This window comes from Acanthopagrus latus, chromosome 9 (assembly GCF_904848185.1).
Source record: "Acanthopagrus latus isolate v.2019 chromosome 9, fAcaLat1.1, whole genome shotgun sequence".
In the NCBI taxonomy this organism is placed as follows: Eukaryota; Metazoa; Chordata; class Actinopteri; order Spariformes; family Sparidae; genus Acanthopagrus; species Acanthopagrus latus.
In genome coordinates, this window is record NC_051047.1 from 30,637,503 (window position 1) to 30,655,887 (window position 18,385).

Consider the following 18,385-nt stretch of genomic DNA (forward strand, 5'->3'; position numbering starts at 1 on the left):
GCTGGAGGCTCTGACACACACACACACACACACACACACACACACACACACACACACACACACACACACACACAGACACAGACACACGCAATCTGTGACATTTTACACCCTGCATGTGTGTGATACTGTGTCTGTGAAATAATAAATACTCCCTGTTAAAATCTTTATATGAATAATTCACAATTTACTGATCAATATGACCTCAGCAGAATATTTTACCATACCATGTTATTGTGGCAAAAGAAAAGCAGCTGCAGAGTTCGGACTGAAGCGACCAGGTGAGTGTCGGGCAGGCTTTGTATTTTCAGAGTGTAGCTCGTTAATGCGTTGGCTCTGAGGTGGTTGTTGTGATCTGCAGTGTTAATGAAGGTGTTGCGTTGCGTTACTCTTTATCGATTAGGCCAACATTATTTACAATTGAGAAAACCCTAACCCACTCACAGGTGTATTTTCTGATCAAGAGAAGATCATCATCATCATCATCATCATCATCATCATCATCATCATCATCTTCCTGTGATGGAGGTCATGCTATGGACATGTTGTCTATGTTGGTCTATGCTCACCATTCTGCTGCTCTTCTTTCACCTCTGGCTTCATTTCTTTCTTTCTTTTTCTAAACTGACGACTGTATTGACTCTCTGTCTCCCCTGCCTCCCCCTGCCTCCCTCTGGCCTCCCTCCTGCATCCCCCTGCATGTCAGGTCCTAAGTGGATTAAATGGATTTGAAAGTGGAGCCACAGCCTCACTAATAGCATTTCTTGAATATGAAACAATCCTCGGTGGATTGATTCACAGACTAAAGAGCAGCAGGATTGTAAAGTGAGATGCATGAAGAGCTCTGAGTGTTTTCTCTCAGACACAAACTGAACATTATCTGTCTGCTCATTAAGGTTTATCTGACAGGCAGCAGAGTTTAACGCTTCTGTTACCTGAAGGTTAAGAGGACAGAGACTGTATGAGTTCACCCTAACCAGATAAACCTGAACCAGTTAAACCTGAACCACTTAGACCTGAACTAGTTGATTTCAGGACCCTCTCAGCAGCAGCAGTAGCAGCTCATCAACTGATGACACACTGATAAAATGAAAATGAGTGTTTTGTCTCAGGCCTCAGATTTGTGGCTCTGTCCTCTGCAGCAGACTCTCATTACTGCTGCTTGTCCCCGTGATGCTGCTGCCTTCACTGCTAATTTTAACCAGCAGCTAATTATGAGTGTTTCTCCAGGGCAGTAACCTGATGAAGAGATAATGACTGTGGAGGAAACACGAGAACAGAAAACAAACACTGTCACTGAGAAGAGGTTGTAAAATAATCCAAAATAAAATGAAACAAGATGTCAGTTGTTAACACATCAGCATATTTTTAACAGTACATAGAGTCACCAGCATATGAACACATCAGAGGATGTAATATTTAACTCATTAAACCCACTGTATCACTGTTACTAACAGCTGGAACTGAAACCACTCCCACTTGATACTGATCCAAGTGAATCAGTAGCCCCATTCATACTGATGTTTGGATGTGGGGATCCTGCGCCTATTCTTTGCATCCTCCTCTATGTGAATCTCTCGGAGGTGGCGGGGGGTGAAAATTCGCTCCGGCACTGATCCGCCTCTGGAGGTACATTATTGGCAAACAGAACCAGTGTGAATGGATAAGCCGCCTGTGCATATTGAGGGTGTGTCGGTCTGACAGTCTGATATCTACACAGGTCCTTCACTCAACTAAATACAGAGAAATGTCCCACAAAGCAACGTTACATGTTGCCCGAAAAACAGCACTGTAGCAGCCTATAATGTAATAATTTCCTGAAAATGTAAAAAAATAAAAAAAATGTACTACTTGACAGATAATGTAACATATATGTTAATTTTCAGTCCAGAGTTCTACATTTTGTGTTTTGAGAATCTAAGAATGTTATATTCACTGGATTTGAAACAACAGAATGACTATTGGGTTAAATTGCAGACCTTGAGTACCATACAGCCATATGCACATGTACCATATATACCACTATGTCACTTGACGTAGAGTGAGATGTCAATTTGACATTGAAAGTGGTATAATAACCATTTATGAGAGGATATGTTGTTTATGTCAGGTGTCATGTAATGTGTATGTAGGTGTTATGAATGCTTATGTATACCCTCTTCAAATGTGTTACTCAAAGTTGTTTTGTTGGTTTGTGGTTGATTTCATGAGGTAGTGATTTGTTGGAAATTTGTGAAGTGAAGAGGTACGTTTAGGGCAGAGTTACCTGGGGTCTCCAGTGCTGCTCAGAAGCTTATCTGAGCTGGAATTCTGGTCTCCCAAGGAGGTAAGTCCATCACCTACTTAGTTGGACCAGGATGTAATTGCATGTCCCTGAGTATCTGCACATGTGATGTCGTATAAACGACTTCTCTTTTCTTCGTTGGTCCAAAAGATTTCAAAGATCAAAAAGTCACCAGGGGTCTTCAAGGCTGAGTGGGTTAGGGTTAGGGATCAGACACAGACAAAATCCATGAAAAACCAAACTGACCCGAGGCTCAAAGCCCCCAACATCCTCTTTTTCAATGCAGAAAAGTGGTTGTGTCCGTTTGGACAACATGGCTTCAACCAATCACTATTCTGCATAATTTCTGCTGACACTGTTATTTCTTAATGGAAAAACACCATATTTTCTTATGGAAAAACACCATATTTTCTTATGGAAAATCCCCGTACCTCTAGTGGAAAAACCCAATATCACCTTCCGCACTTGCGTGAAGATTGGCGTACGTGCAGAACTGCATGTCGACCAGTTGCTCTTTACCTTGCTTTGTTTTTTTAAGAAGGTGCTCTCACTGTGTCCTTATCACTGGCTCTTAGAAACTCTGGCCTTCAGGCATTCAGTTAACTCCCTTTCTTGATGCATACCGTTATATCTGATCACTCTTTGCACTGTATTTTTAAACTTAATGAAAGTGTTACATATTTGGTTATATGATGTTATTCTTAGATTTGTGGTTACATTTTCACACTTGACATTATCTGACTATAGCAGCTTTAATCAGCAGATGCACTTTTCAGTCAGCTGGTGCCCAGTAGTATGTTTCAGCAACCCTTTTACACTTGTTACTCTTTGTTTCTTACTTTCATCATTATAACACTATCAGTTACCATTCGTCACTATTTACTAACTGTGGTTATTTTATACCGACCACTATCTACTTACTATGGTTATTTTACACTACAGTGCATATGGCTGTATGGTACTCAGGGTCTGCAAGTTAACCCAACAGTCATTCTGTTGTTTCAAATCCAGTGAATGTAACATTCCTAGATTCTTAAAACACAAAATGTATAACTCTGGACAGAAAATGAACATATATATTACATTATCTGTCAAGCATTACATTATCAGTTTTGAAAAAAAAGACCCTCCTGAAAACGTAATAAATTCCAAATAAAGTCAATAAGGTATTACATTATCGGTAAAAATGTTATTACACTATCAGTCAGGGTTAGGGTTAGTTGAAAACACACCGTCGTCATCATCAGCCAATCTCTGTATGAAAGGGGCTTGTGTGATGACTGAAACCAGACGAAAAGCTTTCATTACTGTACAAACAAGCTGACACATCTTCAGATGTATTAAAGAGTCACAGAAAGTTTCTATCACAGATGTTTTCTCCAGTGTCTCAGGAGAGTTTAATTGTCAAACAATGCATGCTGGGAAGTCTGATATGTTGACTGACCTCTGCACACGAGTTCAACAAGAACTATATGTGAACATGTGTGTAGTTTGACTTCTTGGAACAACACCAACTGTTTTGAGGAATAACTGTTCTTGGACTTGAATTTAGAGTTAAAATAACTCTTACACTAAAGATATGATGATGCTGTGTAGCCTTCTTCTCTGTCCCAGCTCATCAGAGTCATTGTAGATTAGTTTATGTCTTTCGACTTATTAATGGAATAATTGTTTAAACATTAATGTGACCAAACACAGCAGTAGTCTGACTGATGTGATTTCTAGCAAAGGCTCACTGAAAGCAGCTGAGCTGTTTCCTGTTTCAGCAGTTAAATCCTGATGCAGCTTTGAATGTTAAATGTGAAACGTTTCCTTTCTCTCAGCGGTCATTATGGCTTTAAAGTGGCCTGTTTCTGTGACAATGATTTGATTGTATTTGCTGGCTGGGCTGCAGCTCGTCTCTCTCTGGTTAATGGTGCCGCTCTAAAGGCTTTATTAGAAGTAATTTGCTGCAGCAGCGCTGACTGATATCTGGGCCGTGACCCTGTCTCTCAGCTGAAGGGTAAAGAGAGATTCTCGGTCACACTGGAGACGACAGGCTGCACTCCGTCCATACATCACAGTCGGTATACTCTGAGATCAATACACTGAGAAGAGAAGTGATTCAAATCAGAGACGTCACTGCTGTTGACTATTTTATTTCATATTGAAGGGGGATGTGAAAAATTATTTAAAGACTTGTCAGAACTGAACACCAAATGTTTTTAATCTGACAGTACTGGTTTAGGTTTGGTTAGGTTCAGTCTTCAAGTGAGAGAAACACAAGACAACATTTAAAATACAAACTGTAACTGTACTTGGAGTGTAACCAATGAGACAAACCCAACCGTTGTGTTTCTGTTGGATCTCTGAGTGATTCATGCCACTTTTGCAGCAACATATTTTAAAGAGACTGAGGATTCAGGATGTTTGACTCTTTCTCACCTCCTCACCCTCCATTCAACATTAAACTGACACCAGAGAACAAATGACTTTCTGATGCACAGTTATGGATCATTATGAACTTTTCAGATATTGGTTTGTCATTGAATATATATTTCAGTATTAAAGTGAAACTCTCACCAAAATGCAACCTAGGCTTTTTTTTGTGAATGTATGAGTCAAACCTTCACGTAAAAGCATAATTATGACGAAAGAGGCACAAATTAGCAATAACATCAATATGTCTATTTTTAAACCAGTAATAAGACTCGACACAACATGAAACTTTGCTTGTGGTATCACCAGGGTCTCTACACATGAACACGAGCATTGAGAACACTGTTTGTGTACACAGAATTACTAGAAAGAAGGTTTTTGAACAACTCACTTTAGCAATAGCTTGTTCCACTCACCGCCGTCCTGCCAGCCGAGTAGTGTTGATCTCATAATGTGACGTAACATGTAAATTCCTGTCAAATCCCCAGAAGAGCATTCATTTATAATCTGTATGGGCACATCTGGGCTTCTGTATTTCACTACTTCTATTGTGACGCTTTGTGACACGTGTTTCCCTTCTGTCTTGTTGCTGATGGTCAATTTTATTGGACAATAATCACCCTACCAACACATCCTGTCTGTAGCTGGTATATATTTGTCTTAAATCAACATCAAAATGAACCACAAAAATAGGTTAAAAAAATATACTGTCAGGTTTCTCTGAATTACTTCTCTCTTTTTGGTGACACATTTATGTGAGATGACTATAAAGTGACTAGGTGATCTCAACAGTAACTAACAAGTTCATCCTTGAGGTCACATGTGATTTCAGAGGTTTTGGATGTGATTTTAACTGTATAAAATCTCAAATCTCAAATTCCTAACCCTTAAAGGTTCAATATTATACTGTTTTTCATCAATTTCACACAGCTGTCAGAGGTCCAACAGTTCTGTATTCGATATGCATTGCCCCAAATCCATCCGTGGTCCTGAATTTCAGCTGTCTAAAAGTTGCTTTACAGAGCTGTATTCAGAGCAGTCTGTTTCTGTGCCTCCACCTTTAAATGCTAATGAGCTCCATCTGTCAATGCCTACTTGGAGAGCCTTCCCTGCTATGTCACTCTCAGGGAGAGGATGCCTCTGAAGCTAGCAGTAGCATGCGCTAATGTTTACGGTGGATGTATATTTAAATGTATCGCTATGGTTTTTGTTCAACCATACCAGTTTGACCCAGAATAGGACCCAGAAGGAGAGGCTCCTGAAGAAGTACAGACTCTGTGGCTGCAGCAGGACGTTTCAGAATGGTTAGTGTGTCTGTATAATGTTAGTTTGTTCTTATGTGTTGTTACCATTACTACCAGGAAGCTAATGGCTAACAGCTAGTGAAAGCTGTGTTTGTGTCCAAGACAGTCTCCAAACTCTTGGACACTGTTTGCATCATCTCTGTCTCCAGTCTGCGCATGTTTCCAGACTTTTTACTGTAACAACTAAGCTCCCTCATAATATTATTAACATTAAACTTGCTTCAAACGCCAGTGCATAGCAGACCGAAGCAGAGCTAACTAGTTAGCCAATTTCCGGATGACTTCACCATACTAGTAGGCAACTGTAAATACTATCAAACCGCAGCGACACTTTTCGGTGGCTCGGGTGCAGTTGCTGGGTCCGGTATGGTTGGGACTGATCCTTTTAGGAGGGTCAGTGTCGAGGCAAAGCCAGCTTTGTACTGACCCTCCTTACTGAAGCAGTTTGATGCAAAGTGGTTAGCACACGCATACAAGCTAACATGAACCGCAGCCAGCATGTTGTAAAAATGAAATGTAACCATTGTCTCTTCTGTTGTTCTGTAGCTGGGACAGAATATTGGCACTGATGTTTATTTTCCCAACCAACAACAGAGCTATTTGTGTGTCTAGCTTTGAGCGACGACATTGTGAAACACTGCTGTCTCACTGATGGACACACCGAACTTCACCTCGGGGTTGAACGCCCCCCTCTCAGATATCTCCTGTCACCGCTCAAAGGAGGTCGGCCTATGATAATGACTCCTTTCATTACGTAACGAAAGGAGCAGAATCTGAACAGCCTGTAGGAGCACTGTGTTACCAGTGGGTGGGCTGCAGAGACCATGCAGGAATCGCTCGTTTTCATCATTCTGGGAGTTGCCAGGCTCAGGGAGGACCAGCTTATATATGTAGAGACCTGAGAAAACCTGTTTTTCATAAGATGGGACCTTTAAATCAACATCTGAACCCCTTTTGTTGCTTTAAGCTCTGAAAAGATCATACTGCTGCTCAACAGCTGCCCTCATGAACTGTATTTTTAGTCTTTGCATGTGTAGCTGTGAGCTGTAAGTACAGAGAAATATGTTGCTCGCTCGGCTGTAAGGTTAAATGAAGCAGGAAGACACGAAGCATTCATCTGCTCACTGCTGCCATCACAGTTTGCGTCTGTGGACTCATTGTGAGCTCATTAACATGGAGACAGGAGATGAAATAAAACCATTTCAGCCAGTGTGAAATCTTCAATATCTGCGGGGTTTTACAGGAACGTTTGCTCTGAGCCTGTCTCTGACTGTCTGTAATCATTTATCAGATGACTTTACATCTTTGAAGTTTAAATGTCTTCAGATTTTCATCAGGGACTACTGCCATGCTTCATCAACATTTTTAATGTAGATGGAATTTGTGGAACTTCCTGAAACACTTTTTAAAATAGGACATGCTGAGCAGCGTTTCATCAGGAACGCTTCTGTTTTTAAAAAGCGTTATCAGAATCTTCAGCTGCTGATAAAACTAAAGAAGCTTCCTAAGAGACACAGCATCTTTAAAGCTGCAGTGATTTCTGTTTTCTCTAGGGTGCAAAATAACTATTTAAACCACTGAAGCAACTGTATACAAAATGAAGTAAATGAGTAATGTGACAAATGAAAACTTGACCAGATGCTGTTATCAGAAGACTCTGATTGGCCTCAGCAGTATTAGTATGTTCTGTGTGTACGTGTGTGTGTGTGTGTGTGTGTGTGTGTGTGTGTGTGTGTAGATATGTTTACAAGAGTACCAAACAGATCCAGCTCTCCCAATGTGTCCTTTACATTTATGAGCGTGTTTGTGTCCAACTGAGTGTTTGTGCACACGTGTATGTGTGTGTGTGAATGATTCAGAGATGTCAAGTGAGCTCATGAATAATAAACAGGACATGCATTCAGCTGTGAATATTTTATGGTGCATGAAAGTGAGCAGAAACAGTCAGTTGAGTCTGGCTTCATCCAATCAGCTCTCAGAAGGGTAGGTGGATGGATGCATTACAGAGTGGATGGATGATGGATGGATGGATGGATGGATGGATGGATGGATGGATGGATAGATAGATGATGGATGGATAGATGAATTTTGATGGATGAACAGATCGATGATGGATAGATTGATGATGGACAGATACAGCTGCTTTAATCAGGATCTCTAAGCTTCAAACTTTGACTGCTGTTACACCTGTAGAGTCAACAGAGACAACAGATGTGGAAGTCTTTAAGTATGTGATGGCTCATAACATTGCTAAACACACACACTCACACATGCACACATGCACACACAGTGTGATATGAATGGAGAGCGACAGTCACTGGAGACTGAACACAGCTTGAGGTGTTTGTGTCTGTTTAGATTTCCAGTAACTGTTGGCTGTGGCCCATTGAACATATGACTACTACCTGGATAAATACTGAGTTCGTTTTCTCTGTTTCCCTGCAGGACAGAGTGTGCTTAGCAGAAAACTCAGGAAACCTGATTCACCCAACATGACTTTTATTTCAGTTAAATCATGATTTAAGATCAGTCACGATTTATCACTTGCTTATATGACTGATTTAAGATAAAATCTTTCACACGAATGTCATGAAGGGACAGATTCACCACAATGAAGGGAAATATCTGTTTGACTTGTTACAGAAATCAGCTGAAACCAAAATACACAGCTAAAATACATTTCGTGTTTGTCAGGGCTGCCAATTTGACGACATTTTATTGATATATATTTTTGCCTGTCCAGTATTTACATTTAGCCGACGCTTTTGTCCAAACCAACTTTTTCACATTTATACACTGATAGCAGAGGCTGCCATGCAAGGTGCAATTGCTGATCAGGAGCAATTCGGAGTTCAGTGTCTTGCTCAAGCACAATTCAACGTGCAGCTAGGAGGAGCTGGGATTCGAACCTTCCAATTATTTGATGATCTGCTCTACCTCCTGAGCTAAAGCATGTGACTGCCCTAGCCACATTTCATCACAGTCCATTACAGAGTTGACACACAGGCATATATATACAGATCCATGTGTGAAAAAGCATCTCATTTCTGTTGTACTGTATCTTTTTATTTCACTACATTTTTATTTCATTTTTAAAAATATTTCTCCTTGTCAGTTCCTACCTCATACTACTACTCTTTGTATTGTATTATTTGCTCACTGTTTGTTCCCCTCTGTGCTTCTCTCTTACGCCAGGTTGAATTTCTAGTACAAGGATCAATAAAGGGACATCTTATCCTATGTTTCAGTCTGGACCAGTACAGGACATACTGACAGTAACATCTCCACAGATGCTAAGCTAGCATGGCTAAACAATTTTATTTGCCAGATAAATGTTTCTTAAAATATACTCATGGATTTTGTGTGAAGCTGCAGTGCTCACTGCAAGGAAGCTCAGCAGCTTCCTGGGCTTGTCATAATCCACAATCCCTCTCAGTGTGTGTGTGTGTGTGTGTGTGTGTGTGTGTGTGTGTGTGTGTGTGTGTGTGTGCGCGCGCGCGCGCGCATGTGTGCATGTGTGTGTGAGAGAGAGAGCATGTTCTGTCTTTGTGAGGACTTGGTGAGACTCTTCAGTGTTGACTCTACAAACAGAACTGATCTGTTCTCACTGCAGTGACTTTTTTACCAACTGCTGCTCCCGTCCAATCAGAACATTTATGTTAAACTCATCGTACCAGTAAACATGTTTTACTGGAAGTGATGTGTTTGATGTTATTGATACAGTCAATCTGATTGATCCAGTTGTATCTCAGTTCAATCTGGATGTGTTGTGGTGGTATCAGATGTGCATAATAATGATGACTGCAGTGCAGAGTGGGCTGACAGAGAGTGATACGTGTCCGGGATACCAACACAACAGTGTTATAATCCTACATGAAAGACTCAGGGAAACAGTCAAGACACTGCTGACACGTAAAATATCTTAATAGCAGAACAATTTATGGTTCTGTGAAGAGATATTTCACTTTTTGTGGAATTAAATAACATTTTAATGTCATTAAAATTACCACCTCTGCCAGAGGTTATTTTTTTTTCCACCTGCATTGGCTAGTTTGTTGGTTGGTTGTTTTTTTGTTGGTTTGTTGGTTGGTTGGTTTGTTGGTTAGTTAATTAGTTGGTTGCTTGGTTTGTCAGCAGTATTCAAAAAATATGGATCAAGTATCCCCCCGCTTTCTTTCCAATATGATTTTTAGGGGAGTTTCCCCACATTTTGGTAAATTTCACAGTGAATAATTCATCGATATTGATGAAAAAAGCAGGGGTACTTAGATGGCTGGTATCTGTGAGGGAGTACAATTTGATTCTGATCCTTATAAAAATCCAGACCTTGCGGATGTGTCTAGATATGTTTTGAAAGGGGGTAGTCATTTTTATGGCTTTCATAGCAGCTGGGCTAACCCTAACCCTATACAGTAAAAAATAGTGACAGAAACCTGCAACTTAATGTCAGTTGTGGTTTGGAAACTGTTTACATGCAGATATTGATGTACAGCTGAGATAATGGGAATTTAGAAAAGTGTGACCAGTGATTAAGTCTGAGTTGTGTAGTGTTGGCCCTTTGTTATGGGGTTAGGAAAACTATAGTGAACTAAAACATTAGAGGGTTAAAGTTAGCAGGCCTTGAGTCAGATGTGACAAGACTTGAAAAAGACAAAGGAACAATGTTAATCCCAGCTAGAAATCACAAGGCATCACAGAACTCCTAAATAACATAGCTTGACCACAGTAGAAATGGCTGATGTGACATTATTGTTTTAACGGGCACTCTCGGGCCTTGGTGGAGGTATGTATCTTGTATCTTTGTATGTATCTTCTAACCCTGTTAAAACTGTCCAATCTTTGACCCTCATAAGCTGAGTGATTGTTCAGTACAGGGAACCATCACTGTGGGTGGAGACTTGAACCCTGTGTGACCTCTGCTACAGTTATATGGATGCAGCTGAGTTCTGTCCTGTCAGACAGAAACAAGGGATTTATTCAGGCTGTCAGTTTTCAGATTTCTTCCATGACAACTCGACAGCACAGAGGAGGAGAAGTGATAATGATTGAGACACCAACCTACCAACAGCACACGCTGTGACTGTGTGTGTGTGTTTGTGTTTGGAGTTGAGAGCTCAGTTTTGGTTGTTTTCAAAGATGAGAAACTACTGCTGAAACGTTGTGTCACTGTATGACTCTGTGTGTGTGTGTGTGTGTGTGTGTGTGTGTGTGTTCTCCCTGTTGGAAACTGAGCTTGGATCATAATGTTGCTTCTTAATTACCTCATCATTTCTCTGCCTGTGCTTCAGCTCGATGATTCATCAAAGTGCTCAGGGATTTATTTATGATTTAAAAATCTTCTGAACTCTTCCGTTTTTTCCTTCCTCAGGTAGGTGGCACTGACTGGATGAACTGGTCTGTTCATCTATCCATTGATCCATTAATCCATCCCTTCATCAGCCAGAGGAAGGATCTGATGAGACGACTGAATACAGAGACGAGAAGAGACAACCTGCGATGGCCAGTGGTAAAAATTGATATTCTGACATTCTAGAAAAGAAAAAAGACATTCTTTCAATCATGTTTCCTCCATCATGTGTCTGATTATCTGTGTGTGTGTGTGTGTGTGTGTGTGTGTGTGTGTGTGTGTGTGTGTGTGTGTGTGTGTGTGTGTGTGTGTATGGGGCGGGGGGGGGGGGGGCCTGTAGCAGCTGATGGTGTAGGTAGTCTGGGTGCTGAGCAGAACCACCTGAGTGTCCCTGTCACGGATCATGGAGCCTGGGCCACGGCCATGAACAACCTGGGCATCATGCCTGTGGGCCTCAGCAGGCAGCAGCTTGTTTCAGGTATTTTCCTCTGTAACTAGTTCAGACACAGATGTTGAGATTTGCTACTTTTCTCTGAATAATTGCAATGATTTATTAAGTATTTGTTACAATGTGGAGGTTTGGACTGCTGGTTGGACTAAACAGACATTGTTAAGGTGTCACATTGTGCTCTGGCTCATTGTCACCACATTTCTCACTATTTTCACAAAACAAAGCAAATAATCAGCAGATGGTCATCAGATAGAATAGTACAATACAGTCACAGCCTACAGTGACATTTTACTGGCAACATAACTTCACTGGCAATACTCTAACTACATTTTACATATGCAAATAATCACAGAACACTCAGTCCAGCTGAGTCTAACATAAGCAATTCTGCACATAGCCCTAACATAACCATAAAATAGCCCTAACCCTTCCTCTTCTGGGAGGATCCCAAGGCGTTCCCAGGCCAGCTGAGCGACACAGTCACTCCAGCGTGTCCTGGGTCTTCCTCAGGGTCTCCTCCCAGCAGGACATGTAAGGAACATCTTTGCCTTTTGGCTCAGCTCTCTCTTCACCACAACAGACCGATACAACGACCACATTACTGCGGCTGCTGCACTGATCCGCCTGTTAATCTCACGCTCCATCCTTCCCTCACTCTTGAACAAGACCCCAAGATACTTAAACTCCTCCACCTGGGGCAGTAACTCTCCCCCAACCCAGAGGAAGCAAGCCACCTTTTTCCAGTTGAGAACCATGGCCTCAGACTTGGAGGTGCTGATTCTCATCCCAGCTGCTCATCCCTGACATCGAAGGAGCCAACAGGTCCACATCATCTGCGAAAAACAGAGATGAAATCCAGTGGCCCCTGAACCAGAGCCCCTCCAGCCTGTGGCTGCGCCTAGAAATTCTGTCCATAAAAATAATGAACAGAACCTGTGACAAAGGGCAGCCCTGCCGGAGTCCAACATGCACCGGGAACAGGTCTGACTTACTGCCGGCAATGCAAACCAAGCTCCTGCTCCGGTTGTACAGGGACCGTACGGCCCTCAGCAGAGGGCCTCCGACCCCGTACTCCTGGGGCACCTCCCACAGAATGCCATAAGGGACATGGTTGAATGCTTTCTCCCAGTCCACAAAACACATGTGGACTGGTTGGGAAAACTCCCATGAACCCTTGAGCACCCTGAGGAGGGTATAGAGCTGGTCCAGTGTTCCACGGCCAGGACAAAAACCACATTGTTCCTCCTGAATCCGAGGTTCAACTATTGGCCGAATTCTCCTCTCCAGTAACCTGGAATAGACTTTCCCAGAGAGGCTGAGGAGTGTGATCCCCTGATAGTTGGAACACACCCTCTGGTCCACAGGGGACCACCACCCTGGTCTGCCAGTCCAGAGGCACTGTCCCCAACTGCCACGCGATGCTGCAGAGACGTGTCAGCCAAGACAGCCCCACAACATTCAGAGACTTGAGGTACTCGGAACGGATCTCATCTGCCACAGGTGCCTTGGCACTGAGGAGCTTCCGGAATACCTCAGTGACTTCAGCTTGAGTGATGAATGAATCAACCTCTGAGTCCCCAGCCTCTGCTTCCTCTATGGAAGGCGTGTCAGTGGGATAGAGGAGATCCTTGAAGTATTCTTTCCACTGCCCAACAATGTCCCCAGTCGAGGTCAACAGCTCCCCACCTCTACTGTAAACAGTGTTGGTGGAGAACTGCATCCCCTTCCTGAGACGCTGGTTTGCTAGAATTTCTTTGAGGCCGACTGGTAGTCCTGCTTCATGGCCTCCCTGAACTTTTCCCAGACCTGAGTTTTTGCTTCCGCGACCGCCCATGCTGCCCCACGATTGGCCTGCTGATACCAGTCAGCTGCCTCAGGGGTCCCCCGAGCCAACCAGGCTTGATGGGACTCCTTCTTCAGCTTGACAGCATCCCTTACTTCCGGAGTCCCTGGTTGGAGCACTCTCCAGTACCCCCTCCCAGGGCCTCGAAGAAGGCCGGGTACTCTGCACTGCTGTTCAGCCCATAAGCTGAGACAACAGTGAGAGACCTACCTCCGACTCGAAGGCACAGGAAAGCAACCCTCTCGTTCACTGGGGTGAACTCCCAACACATGGCAGCTTAGCTGGGGAGCTATAAGCAAGCCCACACCAGCTCGCCACCTCTCACCACAGGCAACTCCAGAGTAGAAGAGAGTCCAGCCTTTCTGAAGGAGTTGGGTTCCAGAGCCCAGACTGTGTGTGGAGGTGAGCCCGACTATCTCTAGCCGGCACCGCTCAATCTCCCGCACTAGCTCAGGCTCTTTCCTCCTCAGCGAGGTGACATTCCATGTCCCCATGGCCCGATATGTCTGACATATCCCTGATATATATCCCTGATATATATCCCTGATATATATCCCTGACATAGCCCTAACATATCCCTGACATATCCCTAACATATCCCTGACATATCCCTGAGATATCCCTGACATAACCCTGACATATCCCTAACATAACAATGACATAAGCCTAACATATCCCTGACATAACAATGACATAACAATGACATATCCCTAACATATCCCTGACATAACAAAGACATAACCCTAACATATCCCTGGCATAACAATGACATATCCCCAACATATCCCTGAGATATCCCTGACATAACCCTGACATATCCCTGACATAACAATGACATAACCCTGACATATCCCTGACATAACAATAACATAACCCTAACATATCCCTGACATAACAATGACATAACCCTAACATATCCCTGACATAACAATGACATATCCCTAACATATCCCTGACATATCCCTGACATAACAAAGACATAACCCTAACATATCCCTGGCATAACAATGACATATCCCTAACATATCCCTGACATATCCCTGACATAACAAAGACATAACCCTAACATATCCCTGGCATAACAATGACATATCCCTAACATATCCCTGACATAACAATGACATAACCCTAACATATCCCTGACATAACAATGACATAACCCTAACATATCCCTGACATAACAATGACATATCCCTGACATATCCCTGACGTAGCCCTATGCAATCCTAACATATGCAATAGAATAGAATAGATTTTTTTAACGTCATTGTTTCAGAAACAACGAAACACAGCAGCTCTTTGCTTGACAAATAAACTTAAAAAAACATAGAAGATAGATAAAAATTGTAAGATATATAGGACAGTAATAAAATATATACAAGTTAAATAGACAAAAGATTCAAGAAGGTATGTAATATGTACACAAGTGAGTATGTAAATGAGGTTGTGAGGGGTGGTAGTGGGGGTTATTACACTTCAGGACTGGGGTGGGGGATTATTGTACTGATGTGAAAGTCTTTTAGAGAGTGAGGGGTGTGTGTGTGGGGGGGGGATAATTTTTTTTTTCAACGTGAAAACAAAACCGTCTCATTCTGTGGTTCACAATAATTACATAACATAACATCCTGTAAGACTCTCAAGTAATGTGTAATACTGCATGTAGATTAAGTAGTATTAAGTAGTCCCTCAGCAATGTGTAGTATTGCACGTATCTGTCCCTCAGCAATGTGTCCAAACACTTGTCATTTGTCTAACATCCACTAAGCTTTTCATGTATCCAATGATTGTAATTTAGTGTTTATGAAATAGTTTTGGGGGATTTGTCAGAGTCTCCTGCTGTATGAAGGTCTGTCATTGTATAAGAGCTGCTGTATTGAGAATTTATTAAATGAGCAGCAGGGAGATTTGTGGGCTTTTTGAATTAATCTCAAAATAATTGAATGCATGGATTTAAGCGAGGCTGAATGAGGAGAGAAGAGAAGAGCTGTAAGGAGACACAGACTGTAACTTAGCAACCTCATTCCTGAGGAGCGCAGCAGAAATATTAATATGATGACATGATATTATTACAGTGATGATGTGGTGCTCGTTAGACTCCACCTCTGGCAGCAGCTGCAGCTCTCCTCCCTCTTTAAACGACATGTGGGAACATTTACATCATGAATCTGATATTTTGTGTGTTAAAGGGTCATTCATCCCAAATCACAAAAAAACGATGTTTCCTCTTACCTGCAGGAGGCAGTTTTCACTCTTTTAAACGGTTAAAGGTTCATCTGCTAGATAAGTGTCTGAAGCTGTGGAATAAAAATATCAACCTGATTGGCTGTAGAGTTAATTATGATGTGGGTTCAGGGTAGGATGTTTGTCCATCACTGATATGTTTGGGTGTGTCTGACTAATGAGATCTCACCTTCTGGGTAATCACAGACAGATGTTTCCCAGCAGCTTTTGTCTCTTGGTGGTTCTGGTGCAAAAACAGTCATAAAATGATAATAATGAAAGACATAAATCCTCCTTTTCCATGTCTGAACATCTCTCTCTCTCTCTCTCTCTCTCTCTCTCTCTCTCTCTCGGCTCTGGTTTTCATTTTTCTCTTCCTTGTGTGTGTTTTTCTTCTTTATATTTCTTCCCCTGTCTTCTTCTGTTTTTGGCGGATGCAGCAGAGCTCAGAGCCAGAGAAATGAACCTGGCTCCAGTCGTTTTGGCTCTAGGAGGAAAAGCAGCCTTATGTGATTATGATGAATGTGTAGCAGCGCAATGTGTAATTTACCTGTCGGGGTTATCGCAGGCAATGCTGTAATGAGTTTTCCTTAGACCTGAAGAATCTGTGAATGCACCAAGGCTACATATGTTCGGCTTTGTGAAAGATTATCTCTGCAGTGTTTTTCTCTTTTATAAGCCTGAAGAGGTCTAATGAAGAATGTGTAGGAAGTGTTTAACAGCTCTTTTTGAATTCTGCTGCTGTGAGAAAATGAGATTATATAAGGAATTATTGGGATTGTGCAGTCCAAAGGATGCCTGAATAAAGACATTTTTTTCTTCAGAAAATGCATTTATTTAAGAAGTAGTCACCTGAGGTTTGTTTGAAAAGGATCAGTCAGCTGATGATCATCAACTGCATTGACTTCTGGGACAGACTGTCTGAGGGTGTGCTCCATTTTTACTTTAGATATTTAAATATGTCATCCTGTATGGAGGACCATGAATGTGTGCTGCAGATTTCATGGTTGTTAAAATATTTGGATCAGCCTGGATCATAATGACTGACACGTCAGTGTGTGGAGATAAACAACTCAGATGATAATCATAGCATATTAATGTTAAAATTAACATTGACTAAAGTAAAGTTGTTTTGGTCTTTCACCTTAAAAATGTTTGCCTTTTATAAAAAGAAAAAATAGTTCAAACTAATGAAAATAATAGAATAATGAATAGAAGCTACATTATTTTACATCTTATCTGAAAACCCAACTAGATGACGTTGACATGAAAAACTGAAATGATTCAGAATCAAGTTATGTGACACAAAATGTTTCTTTTGGATTTTAAGAAAGTGATGCTGTGATGATGTCAAACGGCAAACCATTCAAATGTAAAATAATCCTCTTTATTACAAATACAGTGTGGACATGAAGGGCTTCACTTACTGCCTTGTGCTGCTGATTGTTTAGGGTGTATGTGTATGTGTGTGTGTGTGTGTGTGTGTGTGTGTGTGTGTGTGTGTGTGTGTGTGTTTGCAGTAAAAGACTTCACACTGAATCAGTGATCCGTTCGATCAATTGTCCACTCTGAGCTGCAGCAGAAACATTTCTTGAGGGACGTTTGTGGTGTTGTTGTGTGACAGCTCCTCTCGGCTATAATCTGAATCGCTTTATTCTTCTTCTGTGGTGGCTGTGGCAGATTTTCTGCTGACGTTTCGTTCCTCCCTCTCTTGTTATTGCAGCACTGTAGATAGAAACATGCACCGCCTCCTCCACCCTGCCTGCTCCATTTTCGCCCAGACAGCTGAAACATTGCTCCTGTCGCCTCAGTCCTCTTGCTCTTTATCTTCACTTTCTCTTCATCCTGTAGAAAACACGTTTTCTCTCTTCTACCTTTCATTACCACTCAGCTGTTATTGTCTTGTCTTTCCTCGCAGATCCAGCTCCCATTTTTTCATCTCTTATCTGTTTTTTATTGCAGATGGTGAGGCTTTTTTTTTTTACTTCCCTTCCTCCCCTGAATTTGCAGTCATGATTCTTTTCTGTATTTTGAAATATCACACCACAGTTTTTCCTCTTGTGGCTCTGCTGTGCTCTGAGACACCACATGTGTAGTGAGTGTTGCCATCAGCTCTTTAATAGGAATAAAAAGGTGCCAGAAGCCACCGAGAGCTCGATTTGTATGTGATAATAATTAATTTGTTGGGTCACGGTGGATGTTGCGCTGCTGTTGGACTGTGTTATGTAACAGGTCAGGGTTCAGGGGTCAGGGTCTGCTATGTTGGACTGTACAGGTGTGGTATTGATTTATGAGTGATGACTTCACACTTCATGTTGTTATGTCCTGCAGACTCTGTGTGTATCCAGAGGTTTGACACTGGTCTGGGACTCATCACGCCCATTAACCCCATGATGGCGGGCATCAGCCTGGTCCCTCCCCCGCCCGTACCCCCTGACATGCCAGTCATCAAGGAGATCATTCACTGCCAGAGCTGCACTCTGTTCCCTCAGAACCCGAGTAAGATCACATTGTGTTCTAC

At 42.1% G+C, this 18,385-nt stretch overlaps 1 protein-coding gene across 2 annotated transcripts in view; it reads left to right on the forward strand.

Moving 5' to 3' along the window:
- enox1 (ecto-NOX disulfide-thiol exchanger 1) overlaps positions 1 to 18,385 on the forward strand; it is a 67,945-nt gene that overhangs the window by 26,355 nt on the left and 23,205 nt on the right. For both annotated transcript variants that reach the window (XM_037109218.1, XM_037109217.1), the window contains exons 3-5: positions 11,372 to 11,509; positions 11,691 to 11,828; positions 18,196 to 18,363. In XM_037109218.1, the coding sequence (XP_036965113.1) occupies positions 11,500 to 11,509; positions 11,691 to 11,828; positions 18,196 to 18,363 (316 nt within the window). In that variant the 5' untranslated portion in view covers positions 11,372 to 11,499. The remainder of the gene's footprint in view (positions 1 to 11,371; positions 11,510 to 11,690; positions 11,829 to 18,195; positions 18,364 to 18,385) is intronic.